General features: G+C 42.7%; 1 protein-coding gene across 1 annotated transcript; it reads right to left on the bottom strand.

The window, feature by feature from the left end:
- Positions 1-350: 350 nt before the first annotated feature.
- On the bottom strand, positions 351-6,292 carry LOC126403026 (protein CIP2A homolog). The gene is made up of 8 exons (XM_050065420.1): positions 5,951-6,292; positions 5,815-5,877; positions 5,577-5,681; positions 3,247-3,351; positions 2,659-2,763; positions 1,043-1,084; positions 817-936; positions 351-726 (listed from the first exon to the last, which is right to left on the bottom strand). Exons 1-8 carry the CDS (start codon positions 6,261-6,263, stop codon positions 443-445), a joined length of 1,137 nt encoding a protein of 378 aa, XP_049921377.1. The 5' UTR covers positions 6,264-6,292; the 3' UTR covers positions 351-442.
- Between the last annotated feature and the right edge of the window lie 11,043 nt (positions 6,293-17,335).

Raw genomic sequence — 17,335 nt, forward strand, 5'->3', positions numbered from 1 at the left:
AAATCTGTCACAATCTGACATCATCTTGTAGCCAAGGTCGAGTCAGAGTAGAGGCAAAGTATTCAGAATGGTCTGAAGCCTGCGGTTTTTGCTCACAGGGATTCATTTTACATACGTTTATCTCATTATAAACTTTGACCAGGTTTAATATGAACATTAATTACTGTAATATTATATATATATGACAGACTATATGAAAAAGCATATTAGGTCCCTTTTAAATTCATCACTTCATTCTTTAAAATGTATTTATTTGGTGTGGAGGCCAGGTTAATTTTGGGAGAGGATCAGAAGACTCAGATGTGAAGGTGAATAAATTTTTTTTTAAAAAAGCAAAACATTTTTGTGTTATTATTAGTGCTCTTTAATAAATTCACAGACAGTGATTAAATGACACAAACTGGGCCAAGCATGTTACTGTCATGTCGGCAGCTGTAACATCTTACAAAGGAAAGAGCAGAAAGCCACTAAAGGTTGTTCTGTTGTTGTTGTCATCCCAAACCTCCCCAGAAAGGCTTACCGAAACAATATCTCCCACTTCTAACTGCAACACTGCACCATTGGATGCATTATCCGCCAGATCTGCAGATGACGGGGGAAGGTCAGCTGCGGTAACTATGAGTCGTCCGTTCTTGATGAGATGCATTATCATCATGTGATTAGAATGTGATGAATGGCCGTCAAATCTGAAGTAATACACTCCTCTTATTGGTGCAGTGAAGTAACCTAAAACAGAGGCAGAAAATAATCATCACAACAGACAGAAGTGAAGCAATGAATCAAATGTTTCAGATAAAAGAAGCCTATTCAGACTACCTGTGTTTGGGTTGTAGTGGTTTCCAGTGTTGGTAAAGACATTTCTGTATCTAAGTGGATTTTCTGAGATGTTTCCTGCGCCAGATGTCCGAAGGGAGGCAGAAAAGGCCACTTTCCTCACTGCGGCACAGTTAATAAACAACACAATCAATTCTGAATTACTGTCTGAACATACACACATATTCACACATGCACAAAATAAATACACAGACAGAAAATAATTTACCTTTGCTGGCATTTTCAAGTTGCTGCAGTGCCGCATTTTGTACTGAAATTACAAGACAGTTATTTAATAACCATTTGCACACAATGAATCACACAAAGCATAAACCCTTAAAGGATCTGCATCTGATGTTTAGAGAATATCTATGATTCAGAGTTTGAGCTGGGATTGTTTGCACACGGCTCTCAACATGGAGGTGGCTGAGCTGACGGCTAGCAGCTAACAGTGCTAACAGCGGGAACAGCGTTAACAATGTCACAGTACTGACAGCGCCAATGGTTTTAACTCGGGGTGCAGAGGGTGGGTGTTAAGCTTCATGTTTTTCACATGGAGGTGAGCTTACGTTGAATATTGATGAGGAAACGTTTCAGTCTTTTACTGTCTATGTGGATTTCTCCAAGCAGAAAACTCCCAGAGCCCCATCTCATTCTGACGTCATCGAAATCTGGCGCTTGGGCAGTGACTTGCGGCGTCAGAAACCAACAAAAAAAGGTGTCCTTTAACGTCGGCATGGTACACAGCCGGTTGCCGTTATGGTTTAACTGCGCCCATTGGTGTACGGGGATACACGGTGGGACAAGGACGAAAGTTAAGTCAGTGGAAGTCAGAGTGGGGAGGGCGGGAGAGGTGGTGGTTGGGTCCAACAAACACCGACTTTCACCCCTTAGAGTGGTGTTCGCGTCCTGTAAGATTCAAGCCCTGTCCTTTTTTCCTAAACCTAAATACGTGTTTTTGTTGCCTAAACCCAACTACATGTGTTTGTTGATGAAGGAAAAAAGACGTCAATTTGCGTTGTTGTACCGATAAGTCCTGTGAAAACAGAAGTGTATTTTGAAAGATGACAACTTGACACGGTGTCCCAGAACGTCAACGACCAACGCACCCAGGGTACCTCACACGTCGTACCTGGACGTGGAAAGTCCATAAAATGTCAACATGTGACGAGGTTGCAGTGTAGGGAGCAGTGTACCCAAAACTCACGGTTACAGCATGGTTCTCCATTTTCTCTGCACAGAACGGCAAAAACCTGCCAAACAGAACCCCTCGTATTTTGGCTGTCAGATACTCGCGACCTTCATGGATGTGTCAAGCATAGTTCCAGCACTACTGACTGTCCGTGTTAGCTGCAGAGTGCTGAGCTTCCGCTGAGCAGTGCAGAGATTCAGTGCAAAAATACCACAGTGTTTGTAGACAGGGGAGACGGGGGTGGTTAAACATTAGCTTAAACATGAGCACTCACAACTTGCATGAAAGATATCGGCATAGACACATTATAAACATACAAACAAACCAGGCAATCCGATCGCAAAAACAAATTAAGTAAAAAAAAACCTTTTGTACCTCAAAACTTCCTCACAAGGAATAAAGACTAAAGTGAGCATGTGCAGAGTGAATCAGGTGATTAGTAGCTTGTTCCTGACTGGAAAGACTTAAAGTGTTAAAACTATCCCATGTTACAACCATCCCTGGTCTCCCCTACAATGTCATAGCCCAAAACACAGGCAAAAATTATTCACTTTGATTGGTATTTAGAGGTTTCTACACTGCCACCAAAATCACGAATTACACATTAATAACCACACAATTCATCACGCAAATCATAAAGCCTTAACCTTTACCTTCTTGCTCTCTCTCCAGCTCTGCCACGCGGCCTTCGCTGGCTGTCACTCTTTGCTGCAGAGTGCCGAGTTGCTGCTTAACGGCTGCAAGCTCTGCATCTTGAGCTAAAAGTGAAAATGTGACAGAAAAGATTTTATTCATCATGATATTGTAAAGGTTTCAGAGATTCACTGTAAAAATACCTCAGTTAGTTTGTAGCAGTGGGTACTTGTGAAGACTTTTGACATGTCTGTTTGTATTTTGAGCTCTCTTTGAGCCAGTGCATTCAAAATGTGATGCAAAGTAGTTACATGTGTTTGCTATTAAAGTGTAGTAAGTGAGCAATAAACAGAAAATGCATGGTTTGGTCTCAGATACAAAAAAGCAGCTTACCTTACTGCTAACGCATAAAACATTAGCACTTACAACTTGCATGAAAGATAGCTACATAGACATGTTATAAAAAAACGTTATAGCACAAAACACATCAGACAAAAATGATTGACCTCGGTTGGTATTTTGAGGTTTCTGCACAGCCACCAACATCCCACATTACACATTAATAACCACACAGTTCCTCACACACATCATAAAGCCTTAACCTTTACCTCCTTGCTCTTTCTCCAGCTCTGCCACGCGGCCTTCACTGGCTGTCACTCTTTCCTGCAGAGCGCCAAGCTGCTGCTGATTAGCTGCAATCTCTGCATCTTGAGCTAAAAGTGAAAATGTGACAGAAAAGATCTTTCCCATTATATTGCAACATATTGTGAAGGTTTGCAAGTCACAGATTCAATCTAGAAATACCTCAGTTAGTTTGTAGACGGGGGTGGACTTTTGGCATTTCTGTTTGTATTTTGGAGCTCTCCTAAAGCCAGTGCATTAAAAATTTGGTACAAAGTAGTTACATGTGTCTGCTATTAAAGTATAGTAACAGAACAATGAACAGAAAATGCATGATTTGTTCTCAGATACAAAAAGTGACATGGTACAATTCACCCCATAGTCCAGGTTCATAGCCTGGGGTGAAATGTAACATTATAAAATAAGGATTATGACAAAAACTTGATACTGAAAAGTTTTTGTGTGTGTGTGTGTGTGTGTGTGTGTTAGCCCCAGTGGTAAAATTGTGCATGAGGTAGGTTGTAACAAATGTTCTTAGGCCTACAACTAACCCAGACTCTTGTAGCCATGAAGTACCTTACCTTACAGCTTCTTCTTCTTTCGGCTATGCCCTTCAGGGGTCGGCACAGCGAATCATCTGCCTCCATCTAACCCTATCCTCTGCCTGCGGACACACCTTCCTCCTCTCCTTTTTCAACTAACAGTAGTCCAATTTCCACCGGCACCCTGTAGGTCAACAGCACCAATGGCGGTCGTTGTTAAAGGGGAACTAATGTTTTTTTCAACCTGGGCCCTATTTTCCCATCTACTTTTGTCTAAATGAGTGATAGGATGTTCAATATTTGACATTGCTCCAGTACGAAGCTAGGGCTGACCTGCCTGCAGCCCGTGAGCATGCGCTATATTAAATAATAGGGCACACAGACAGCGTCAAACAACGTCAAAATACGTCCACAAAAAGTGCATTTTTTTAACACAGATAGGCTCGGATTGTTAGTATAATTATCCGACAACATAACGGAAAGGAGAAATAAACGTCTGCGTTTACCTTTAGCTGGATTCGGACATGTTCCTCTGCCTGTTGCAATTTTAGTATATGCGCTACCGAAGTAACACTGCTCCCTCTCTGATCGTCCGCTCTTCAGTTTCAATGAGCTCTGCATCCGTGTACGTCCGTGTACTCCATGTTCAAATAAATACGGTCCATCCAGATCCAGTTGGTCAAAATCGGGTAAAAATTCGGACATGTTTGTTTTGGCAAGTCAAAACACTCAGAGAGTGAAAGCCTGGCTCGGAAATCTCACGTCTCGCGGGATTTGAGTTGTTGCAGGAAGTTACCGCTGGAGTGACCTGACAAACGCGAGTTACTCTTATTGGAGTAGTCATGGCTGAATTTTTACCCAATTTTGACCAACTGGATCTGGATGAGCCATTTGAATTTGATGATCGCCTGTATTTATTTGAACACGGAGTACACAGACGAACACGGATGCAGAGCTCATTGAAACTGAAGAGCGGACGAGGAGAGAGAGGGAGCAGCAACAGGCAGAGGAACATGTCCGAATCCAGCTAAAGGTAAACACAGACATTCATTTCTCCCTTCCATTATATTGTCGGATAATTATACTAACAATCCGAGCCTATCTGTGTGAAAAAAATGCACTTTTAGTGGACGTATTTTGACGTTGTTTGACGCTGTCTGAGTGCCCTATTATTTAATATAGCGCGTGCTCACGGGCTGCAGGCAGGTCAGCCCTAGCTTCAACCTGGAGAAATGTCAAATATTGAACATCCTATCACTCATTTGGACAAAAGTAGATGGGAAAATAGGGCCCAGGTTGAAAAAAACATTAGTTCCCCTTTAACCCAGGCCTCGACCAATCCGGTATGGAAGTGATATTCGTGATTCGCATGTTTGATTTGGCACATTTTATGTCAGATGCCTTTCTTGACACAACCCTCTGCATTTATCCAGGCTTGGGACCGGCCCAATGAGAACACTGGCTTGTGCCCCCTTATAGCTAATGGCTAAAATGTTAGCACTTACAACTTGCTTGAAAAATATCTACACAGACACGTTATAAACATGTTTTAAGTTTGATGAATTTAACTACAAAGCAGGCAACGCTATCACAAAAACACATTAAGTAAATACATTTTTTTGATAATAGTTATGATTTTATCATAGCACAAAACACATCAGAAAAATTATTCATCTGGATTGGTATTTTGAGGTTCTGCACAGCCACCAAAATCTCAAGTTACAGATTACAAACCACACAATTCCTCACACAAATTATAAAGCCTTAACCTTTACCTTCTTGATCTTTCTCCAGCGCTGCCACGCGGCCCTCACTGACTGTCACTCTTTGCTGCAGAGTGCTGAGCTGCTGCTTAACGGCTGCGAGCTCTGCATCTTGAGCTAAAAGTGAAGACGTGACAGAAAAGATGTTCTTAACATGTAACATATTGTGAAGGTTAACAAGTCAGAGATTCAACGCCAAAAAACATCAGTTGTTGTTCAATTTAATGTCAAAGGATAACACAGTGTTTACCGTCATTCTCCGTCTGCAGTTGTGCCACCAGCCTCTCAGCAGCGGTCATCCTGACCTCCAAAGCTATAACAAGAGTACGCGTATAAGCTCAGCTACATCTGCTTTGTTAAAAAGTGTGTCCTTTATTGCAGCGTACCTGTATTCTCCCTCCTCAAGGCCTCCACCAGGCTCTCAGCAGCTGTTACTCTGGTCGTCAGGTGCCTCAGCTCCACTCTCTGCTCCACCACCATGTCTCTCAGGTCCCTCAGCTCAGTCCAGATGTCAGTCTGAGGCACCAGCTCTCGTTCACCTCCCTCAGCTTCAATCCCAGCCCTCTGTGTCTGAGCCCTCTCTTCCCTGCTCTCAACATCAGGAGCACGAAGCAAGATATTACTGTTGCCGCTGTGTCTCTGAGCTCTGCAGAAATAGCAGAGTATCAGCACCAGTGAGAGGACCGAGGAAATCTTCATCTTTGTTTGGAAAATATGTGTCTGCTGTCTGTGGCACAGCTGTGTAAGGGATCGGCCATTTATGGGTGTATTCAAGGTCAGATGCGTCAGGTGGATGGTGATATGCCAAAGCTGTGAGAAAACACACCTGTAACTTTGAGTTATGTGGCAGGTGGTGGAGATAAAAGGAGGGTGAGGACACAAACAGAGAGAGCAGTAACAGTGACTCAGAGGTGGAGTTCTGCCATCTTTCCAAAGGTCGATCTAAATTTATTATTCTGGCCGTTTGTTTTTCTTACTTCTGTAATTATTTTACATTATTTAAAGAAAAGCAGCGTCTTTTTAAACATTATGTCAGTGTGCTCACTCGAATTACAAAACCCCTGAGTTTCTACATCAGTGATTCCCAACTGGTCCAGCCATGGGGTCAAGCATTTTCCGTAGTCATTAGTTGAAGGTCCACGCAGTTTAATACATTCAGTGTCATACTTGTTTGGCCACGTCGACAAGTTAGTTTGCTGTCTCTGTCAAGTAGCTGCCTTCTAGTCACTCACTGTATAGCAGAAAATGGCACTTTAAAATAAAAGCTCTGTGCCGGGAATACACTTTTGAAAGTCACCTGTGGTCCATGCAGAGTGGACACACGACCAGATGGGAACCACTGACCTACATAAGACTGTCAAGATTAGCTTTTTTAACATAGTTATTCTCAATGCCTGTCCCCAGGTCCCATTTCCCACAAAATCAGACAAAATGCTTTACAATGGGCAAACCAGAAGAGCCTATGTTTGCAGTTAATAGTCCTAAAAATCTGTGTGCCCAAGAATCTCTCAGATCTAGAAGCCTTTTGCAGGAAGAATGGGTGAAAATCCCCCAAATATGAACTTAAAGACTCGTAGCTGGTGACTAAAAGCATTTAGAAGCTGTGATACTTGCCAAAAGGGCACCAAGTACTGACCATGCTGGGTGCCTAAAATTTCGTTTCAGGCCCTTTTCAGATTTTGTTATTTTAAAACTGTTAAAGATTGAAATTAAAAAGTAATCTTGTTTAAAATATTGGAGACATGTGTCCTCTTTAACACCATGCCTTTTGGAGATCAGTTCATTCTTGCTCAGTGGTTCATCCCGTAGCGCCAGTTTTGCTTACCAAAAGTGCCCCACTAGGTGGTCCGCATTCCACGCCTGGCTCCAAGCCGGGCTTCTTACTCATTTAAACTTTGAGAATAGGTTGAGCTCATTTCAGCCCCAAGACCTCTAATCACTCGCATTACCTTGTATGGCATCATACTAGGTGAGAGAGAAACGGCATTTCGATTCTTCTGTATGTTCTGCACATATAGTGAATTGACACTAAATTTTGAATTCGATAAACAAAGTTTCACTGTAAACAAAATGTTGACCATGGGTGCCCAAACTTTTGCATGCAACTGTATATGCACTACATGTACTGATATAGTCTCTGGGCTTAAGACAGATATCTAAAAATCCCAGTGAAATAGAACAGCTATGGGGGTATTTTTTATGTTTATTTCTTCCATCCATCCATTTTCGTCACCGCTTATTCTCTTGAGGGTTGCGGGGGGAGCTGGAACCTATCCCAGTTGACATCAGGCGAGAGGCGGGGTACACCCTGGACAGGTCGGCAGACTATCACAGGGCTGACACATAGAGACAGACACATTCACACTCACATTCACCAATTAACCTGCATGTCTTTGGACTGTGGGAGGAAGCCGGAGTACGCTAACACGGGGTGAACATGCAAACTCCTCACAGAAAGGCCCCCTCCTGGGATTGAACCAGGAACCCTCTTGCTGTGAGGCGACAGTGCTAACCACTGCACCACTGTGTATTTATTTATTTATTATTTTTTTGTAATTTGGGTGAACAGAGGTTTGAATTTATTTGCCGTGACCTGATTTTAAATGGCACACCCAAACAGCGTCTGATGTCACTGTCCACTCTGTGTCAGGGATGTAAACAGATTTGACAGACAGGACTCATTCTTTGTCGTATCTGCTCTGTGACACTGGTTCAACATGATGAGGCTTTTCACTTTGTTTTTGCTGTCAGCCAGAAAAATGACTATATGTCAAGTGAAGATGTTTTCCAGAATGGATCTGGAAATATCTCCCCTCGAGTGCAAGCGGGCATCCTCACAGTTCCCTAGGCTACCTGCAAGTTATTGTGAAGAGTTAGGGAAATTTCCCACTGCAACAGGACCATTATCTGGGCGTGTTGCTTCTGAGTCATAAGCGTGTGTATCAGTGACAAGTTAGACAATTAGACAGAAATAACAACAAATCAAACTGTCGTTAAAAAAATATTTCTTGAAGCGTATAAAGTGCAGTGAATGACATGATTTATGCTGATTGCTGCTTGTGTTTATGAATAAGAATATTGAGCAGCCGTCAGTCAGAGTGAAGCTGCTCGCTACCACATACAGTAGGATTTACACCAGATAAACACACAGGCATCAATCTTTCTAACAAAACACTGCCAGCGCTCAGGTGGTGGGCAGGAGGACGCAACTGAGTGACAGTGTTGTCTTTAGTGCAACAGCAAACATACTGTGCAGCGTCATATCTAATCATTCGAGAACAGGCAAAATTGTCTTTAGAATCCTGTTTTCTCGTTGCTCTCTATAAATGACAGACTTTGCTGTAGGGGTAAACACAAACAAATGTACATATCCCACTGAAGTTTTAAAGAAGAGTTTTTATCTGGAAAGAGAACACAGGGTTTTCTACCCTGGTGCCGGAGGGGGCAGAGATAAAGAGAGTAATAGTTAGACTGCGGTCACATTGGTATGCAGACAGTCATGAAAGCAGTGCAGTACCTGTTGCATCTTGCAAATTCATTTGCTGAATATTGTGAAATTTCAGCGCTTAAATTGGGGAGGCCCTCTTTTTTTTTTATCACAACTGAGGGGATTGGTGGTATGGTTAGATAAACACACAAATGGTTTGGATTACAGATGATCTACAGATAAACACGGGTCTACTGATGCATCATCATCCTCATTAACATCGTCATCAAAGAGACAAAATAAAAATTTAATTATGATGTGCAGATGTTGAGGATTGTAAAATGGCACCAATGATTTAGTGAAATCTGGTAAATATCAGTTTGAACTAAAGCGGCGCCCTGTATAAACTCAACAGTGCTTATTTTCTTTCTGTTCTTATCAATACAGTATTGTTACCCCGTCAGTCAACGAGCCTACATTAATTCAACCATGGTCCCAATCTGCAAATTAACAACTGGTTGTTGATGAGTTCATCCAAATTACAAACAAGACAAAGAGTCTACAGTCATGCTCGTGGCTTGTCAGACCAACTTGCCAACCCTGAGACCTTAAAACAAGGGAGGGTGTTGAAAACTAAGCTGAGGTCTGGCGGCATCCAGAGAGTGTCACAGACTTTGTTTCCTGCATTCTGGTGATTTTTAAATAGTTTTAGTTTTTGGCCCATGACTCTGGTACTCTGGCAGAGTACCAGAGGAGTAACCTGGAAATCCAGATGCCCCGTCCCTAGCAAATTCGAATTTGCTCTGCACGGGGATCTGGCCCTGACGAGCAGAGCCTGTTGAATCGCCATCGGACCAATCTGATCAGTCTATCTGACAGAGGCGGGCTCTGGGCGGGCGTAACATGATGAGGACAGCGTTGCACTGTAGGAGTCGAAAAGTAAACAGCCAAGATGGCAGCTGCCGAAGGACCGTGTCCATTCAATTTAGCTGTGGAAGGAACGCTAAGCCAACTACATTTATCTTTTTCCTTGAGAGAGGGACAGAAGACTGCCCTAGAAGCCTTCACTTCCAGGAAGGACATTTTTGCCGTTTCGCCGACAGGATACGGCAAAAGCATAATATATCAGTTAGCCCCACTGGTCGGCAAACCAATGGGGCTAACTGCAATGACACTGATGGGAACAATTTGGAATTGAGTATCTTGCCCAAGAATGGGACTGGAGGAGTTGGGGATTGAACTGCTAGTCTTCTGATTAGTAGACAGCCCATTCTACCTCCTGTGTCACAGCCACCCCGACAATGATAGTGCTAAGATGTAAATTGTAGGAGGTAATGTTTAGGCTGAATCCAAATGTCCACCCTCTGGACTTGCAGACTGAGCCCTCACAGACTTCAGTTGTACCTAGTGTGACATATTTACTGTCATCACGTAAAGTCTGCAAGGGCAGAGACTGCAAGCGGCTGATAGACAGCCCTCGAGACTGTTTTACTCGCTGCCCTGGAAACGTTCAACTATTGCTGCTGTCATATTCAGATATGTGTCATATAAGTCAGTGAATAGTGCTACTCATCTGTCCCTGTAAAAACAAGATATAAATCCTATGTATAAACTTTTTTTTGTGACAGAACAGGCTACACACCTTCCAAAACAGAAATGTTTGTAAATAAGGACAGGACTGTAACTCAATAAATTGGGTATTTACTGACATTAGAAGCCTGATATGCTGCAATAGTAAAATGCATTTTTATTCAATCTACAGCACATATTTCTCCATATTTCTTTATCCTTATGTGGTTGAATATAATTTCTGGCCCACACAATTCAAGCAGCATTTTAATAGACCTAACTATCAATAATCATTTTACACATTCATAGGTTTTTTTTTTTCGGCAGTTGATCCGTATTGCAATGAACTGCAGGTTAATAAATCAGGGAAGTCTGCTGAGGTCTGCACCCCAAGTGGACTCTCTGGAAGTCTGCAGAAATTTTGATGATGGTGATTCTCGTTGGAAAGTGGAGGATCACCAAAGTTATTTCAAATTGAGTAGGACATGAACGTCTGCACCAAATGTCTGTCTATGGTCAGATGTTGTCACCATGGTAGCATCACAACTATGCAGGGTGCATTTATGAAACTTCACAGGTGTGTAACTGAGATCACAATGAACACCGAGGTTGGAGATGGTCGTGATCCGAGTGAGGGAGCAGGAAGTAGGGAGTGGTAGGATGTAGGGATGGAGCCATTTGCCTCTTCACTTCACGCCTGTTGCCCACATTTGTTTTCACTTGTGAGTCACCGTATTGTGTCTGTTGTGATCCCATTAATTAATCTAATAGTTGTTACGATATTTCAAAGTGTTGGAGCGCTAAAGCCATGTCACTAGCTTAACTAAAAACACATTTCTTACATTTACTATCTATTAAGATTTATCCATGGAGGTAGTTTTGCTTTTATCTACCCAGATTTTGATACGTTGCACTGAAACATTTAAACATTTAAGTTGAGCTAACACATTCATGTTAATCTTTAGATACACTAATCTTAACTCTGGGTCTGGTAACAAGCTTTTCCATGACCATCCCAGTCTGAGCGTCTACCTTGGTGGATTTAGTGCCAAAACAACTGAGCTTTCAGTGTGTGACTTAAGAATGAAAAAGAATTACTACATTTAAAACATTTAATTTAAAGAAAAAACAAACAAACAGGAAAATCTGTGTTACTCTGGATAATCCACAAACTGTCAGTGTCACTGTCAAGACTATTTCTTCAACAACAACAAAAAAAAAAACAACAAAAAAATTCAATGCTCTGAGCAAAGCAAACTAAATTCAGTTAATGTTTACTGTACTGGCAGCAGAATTACAAAAAAATGGTATCTGATATATGATATTCAGCACGTAAAACCAAATTATCAGCATTGCTACACACACCACTAACACCACTTTTTTAGTAATTATAATCAACTGACCGTGATACATTTCATACTGTCATAGAATACAGTCCTGTAAATGTAACCCTAATTTTGAGTGAGTCAATACAGTACATCCAGAGAGTGAAAAACATGGTTTGTGGTGTCAAAAGTCACACATGCCAAAGATTTCTGACATTACATTCTGTCAAAATGGCAGTTAACAAGGCAGCGCATCATCTGCGGCTCCGCTCCCATTGGTCAGAGAACCTGTTTCCAAGGTGTCGACCTGTGATTAAGACTCCAGTAAATCTTCCCACCCATGGAGCTGTGGAGATGAGCCTCCCCTCGGGTCAATCCTCTCCTGCAGGGATGAGCCTTGCTTTCCTCTGTCTCTGCCCTCAGGGATGAATCTCTAACATGGATCTCTTCCTCCTGGCCGTCTCTCAGGTCAGCCTGGAGGCAAAATGTCAGTTTTAACGGCTTCGTTGTTTTGTTTTTTTTAATATGTGTGCAATTTCATCAATTCTATTCTAAAATGTGGGATATTAGAGATGTGGTGCAATATCTGTTGAAGTGTGATAAGATGACACCAAGGCAGAGCTATCAGGCGCCTCAAAGTGACAGGCAACCTCACATACCTTCCTTCATTCACCTCTCAGGCAAATTCCTCTCTCGCTGTCTTTCCTTCTGCATTTCTCAACTCTTCGTCTCCCTTTTTTTTGCTCTTGTTTTCCACGGAGGCAAAGACAAACATGATATCTTGCTCTGCAATTTATTGTGAGGTTTAACTGATATTTTCTCAGAGCTCGCTCTGTGTCTTTTCATGCCCAGTCTCCAGGCCAAATAAATGTGACCCACCCATAAATCCTATTTGCTGCAGGGCCGTTTAACCTTTTAGTAAACTGTTGGGCTTTTCACAAAGTGAGCTCTCATAGGCATCATTATTGTCTCCCAATGTAATTAAGGCATTCTGTCAATGATCAATCATCACACCCTGTTGTCAATATAATTGCGTATAATAGAAATGTTGACACATAACATAATCTACAATAATAACTATCTGATGTGCTCCACAAATTGACCAATCGCACTGCTGTGCCTCAAGGCCAACATCTGACCCAGCCAATCATACGGAGCAGTGGGAGGCCGGAGGTTGAGTCGGTGCACTCCGCACACTGCTAGCTACTGTATGAAGTGGGCTTGACTGCAGGTAGTTAGCCTCAGCCTAATCTAATGATGCATACTTCCCCTTGTTTATGGCAGCCAGGGAAAGAGGGAGCGCTAGCCTGTGCTTGTCTGCTGCTGAGAATGCCCATTAACGCTCTTTTCCCCCTCAGGTGATGACCACCTGAGCTATCAAAGACAAGCGTGTCTGTAACACCAACCTCCCCCCCTCCTCCTCCCCCTTCTCATCACACTCCATCCCCACCCCTCCTCTGCTCCGACCTCCACCTGCACAGTAGATCGCAGTTGTTCATTTCCCTCCAAAAGTTGCATTATAAGAGAATGTATCTCACCATCATCATCATTATCATATTTATAACAATTTCCTTTCCAGTGCAGACTCAATAGAATCCAGTACACCTGCATGCAGTCTTCTGTTAGTGACTATTTTTGAATGTATGTCAATGTGCTCTCAGCTTTCAAGGGTTAGTTTATTTTCTCGCTCACTTCATGAGGTATGCAGACAGTTTTATTTGCCAGGTTTTTGTCAGGCTGTGAGATCTCTGCTGTCCTCCTGATACAATGGAGGTGGATGGGACTTTGTGGCACTTAAAGGTCCCGTGTTATGCTCTTTTTCAGGTTCATATTTGTATTTTGGGTTTCTACCAGAACATGTTTACATGCGTTGATGTTCAAAAAACACCTTATTTTTCTCATACGGTCTGTCTGAACATACCTGTATTCACCCAATGTTTGAAACACTCCGTTTTAGCATCTGTGTCTTTAAACGACCCAGTCTGCTCTGATTGGTCAGTGTTTCTGGGTCTTCCACATGTGCACTCTCAGCCTCTCCGCGTTGTCACTGCAGCCAAAGGAATGACTCTAATGGTACTATAGTGTCCCTCTCTACCTTTACAGACCATTTACTTCTCATCAGCTGATATCATTTAAACATCTAATAGTTGTCACAACCTGAAGGAAGTCCTGACCGCTCGTTTAAAGGCACAGTTTCTGAATACGACCTGTGGGCATTTCTCTGTGGACTGAGCATTTTGATACTTCTCAGTATTTACATAGCACCCACACCTACTTTACATTGTAGAAAAGACATGACAAAATGATATTTTAAAATGTGGGACCTTTAAAATGAATATACATGTATATATTTTTTAAAAATTCAGCTCTTTCTTGAGACAACTGTCCCAGGAACACAAAGTAGAAAGACAACAGGAAACAAGGAGAGAACTGGTGATGTTGAGGTTGCCATGCTTCTACAGTAGCCCAGAATGGACAAACCAACACTGGCTCTCGATAGGGCACTCACTTTTTCATGTCGCCCACCATAGTTAGAATTACCTCTTCTTCTTTTTTTATGTGAAACTACTTTATTCAGTGTTTTTACTGGTGAAATCACTGGGCCCACTTGTTTTGGAGAGGATTCTACCACTGCTCCCAGTAAAAACCTTCTGAGGTGAGTGCACTTTAGCAGAAGAAATAGAGAGGTGAGCACACTTTAGCAAGTGCTGGGCTAGTGACTATCACACTGAACCAAAAGGGACTCAAATGCAGACTCAGTCACTCAAGCAAAGGCATCCAAAAACGACAGGCAAAGACAAAACCCAGAAATCCAAAAAGTGGGTCAGTATCACAAGGCAAAAAAAGTAATGAAGTAACAAAGAAAAGGCTGGACCGCTGACTCAAAATACAAGACAAACTGGCACAGACAAAGGGAAACACAGAGACTAAATAGGGGAGACAACGAGACACAGGTGTGACACATTAGGACAGGTGCAGGTAATCAAACAGGCGGGAAACACAGGGGAGCAGGACGTGAAGACACCTGAAAGGAGATAAGACGTGAGTTTCAAAATAAAACAGGAAACACAAGACAAGAAACATGAGAATGTGACAGTGACCTGTCTGCAATGTGCCAAACAGCATTAGCGTAACACAGATTTGTAACATGAACTGCTTTATTAAGTGTTTTTATTGGTCTTAATCACCTGGTCCATTTGTTTTGGAGAGGAAGAGACCTCTGCGGATAATTCGGCTCCGGGTAAAAAACCTCCTGAACAATTAAGGAAGGAATTCTAACTGGGAGAAGTTTCAGCTGGTTGCAGTCTGCGATCCTGATGCCACTTAATCTCCCTAAAACTCACACATTGGGTTACCTTTAGGGTTATTTTTTGTAATCTTTATTTAACTATGGTTATTTTGGACCCAGTGTTGGGTATAAAAAGCTCAGAATTGTCACAACTGTATATTGTTAAGCCTAGCTCACATTACATGATTTTCACTGTGATTTTGACATCGCAGAGGATCTTGAGAGCCACCTTGGGTCACAGGTGAGTCGGCGGATAGTCCGCCACGACGAGTCCTCATGTGTGAACAAGCCTACAGTTTGAGCAAATCGCCCCCTCGTCTGCGACTAGGACTGGATATCTGGCATGCTAGAAAACTGGAGAAGTCTGACACGACTGACAAAGAGCATCAGCCAATGAGAGGCAGGATACGTCCCACGTCAGCACGCAGGAGGACGGAAGAAATGTGAGGAGGACAAGTCGCAGGGTTGCCAGGTCTGCTTATTAGCCGCGACTTTGGGCTTGTTTTTTTGTAAAGTCGCTTACAAATATTGGTAGTCACGGGTTGCAGTTTTTTGGGCTTGTTTCTAAACGTCGCCTTTCTCTATATATATCCGTCGCTTCTTTTGGGCTTGTTTCCATAGCCCTGGTTGCTTGTTTCTCTCCCATGATCTGGCAACACTGAAGAGCCGGCAAGCAGGATCACGGGTAGCATGTTGTGTTTGGACCCAGGCCCTGGAGGCAGATCTGAAGAATATCCATGCCTTTACGATGTGTTGTCTCCAAGTTAAAAAACGTAGTTTGGTGACGTCACCGCGTTATCTGGGGCTCTGTTGGCGAGGGCTGACAGGTGTGCACACACAGGTCGTAACGCAGTTGGTGAGACTCCCGCAGACAGAAACGGTCGTAACGCAGTTGGTGAGACTCCCGCAGACAGAAACACGTCGCCAGGTATGAACACTCAAAAGATTACGATAGTCACTGGGTCAGAACAACCCATGGTTCTTGGTGGTTCTTACGGGTACTGGGTGAAATTAACCCTCATTACACTGATGCTATTGACTCAAATTTGGTCAGCTTTGACCTGGTAATTTTCTGTGTGTTTAGTCTTCTGTTTTCCGCCAAGAAAGCATATCTACTGGAGCAATGTGGATCGAGTGCCTCGCTTAAGGGCATGTCATCATTTAGCACTGACTGAAGAGAGAGCATTCCCCATTCATTTTCCTAACCCAGATTTCCCCAGACCGTCCTTCACAGCCCCTGCAACCGAAGACGAATGAATCTGACTCTCCTACAGCTCCTCTTCCTTTGTCCAGGACATTTCAAAACTTCCTGTCGGTGTCCCTAAACCCATAATGGATGTGTGTATCTTCCCCTGTCTGGGATGCGTGATTCACTGTCCCTGAAACACAGCACCACCTAATCTTGAAGAGAAGATAAAGCTAATTAGGGGAAAGAGACATCAATCACAGCTCCAGGGCTCGTTATGTACTGTGCATACCAAGAGTGGCATCTCAGTCACTGGGTGTGTTTGAGTGCTTGAGTCAGTCATACACACGTAGCTATTATTATGAGTTATGTCAGGAGGAACGTCTTCAGCCTCCAAGAATGAGAAAGCTGTATTAAATGTTTCCTCGACTCTTTTTGGGAGTAACCGGCTGTTATCATTTTCAAGTGAGCGAGGAGTGATGGACTAAAATTAGTGCAGAAATCAACAGAAATCAGTCTCTTTTGTTGAAATGACCTTCGGCAGTATAACTCATCTCAGAGACCAGAAAGCTGGCGAGCAGCTCTGTTTGGATGTACAACATGCATTAATACAGCTGTCACAGAGACACACACACCCTTTCCGATGATTACAGCAGGTCCGGGAGGTTCACTGAACTCTGAGAGGGGGCAGAAGATTATCTCATAACTTAAAGTAGAGCTTATTAAAAAGAAGGTCATCTTAACACTGTTGTTTATAACATTCTTATACTTTAATTGGCTCAAATGTCTTTACACTTAATGAGGAACTGGTGCACCTTTACGGCTGCTCTGTTGTGTAAGTTGCCATGGAAGGAAGCCAAAACATGAGGGTGCAGGACTGCGTTCATCCTGTAGGTGGGAGTGTAACTCTTTCTGTGACACAACCTACAGCTGCAGTTTATCTGTGTAGAGCCTACAATACATTACACACACATA

The sequence above is a fragment of the Epinephelus moara genome, chromosome 16 (genome assembly GCF_006386435.1).
Source record: "Epinephelus moara isolate mb chromosome 16, YSFRI_EMoa_1.0, whole genome shotgun sequence".
NCBI classification, from domain to species: Eukaryota; Metazoa; Chordata; class Actinopteri; order Perciformes; family Serranidae; genus Epinephelus; species Epinephelus moara.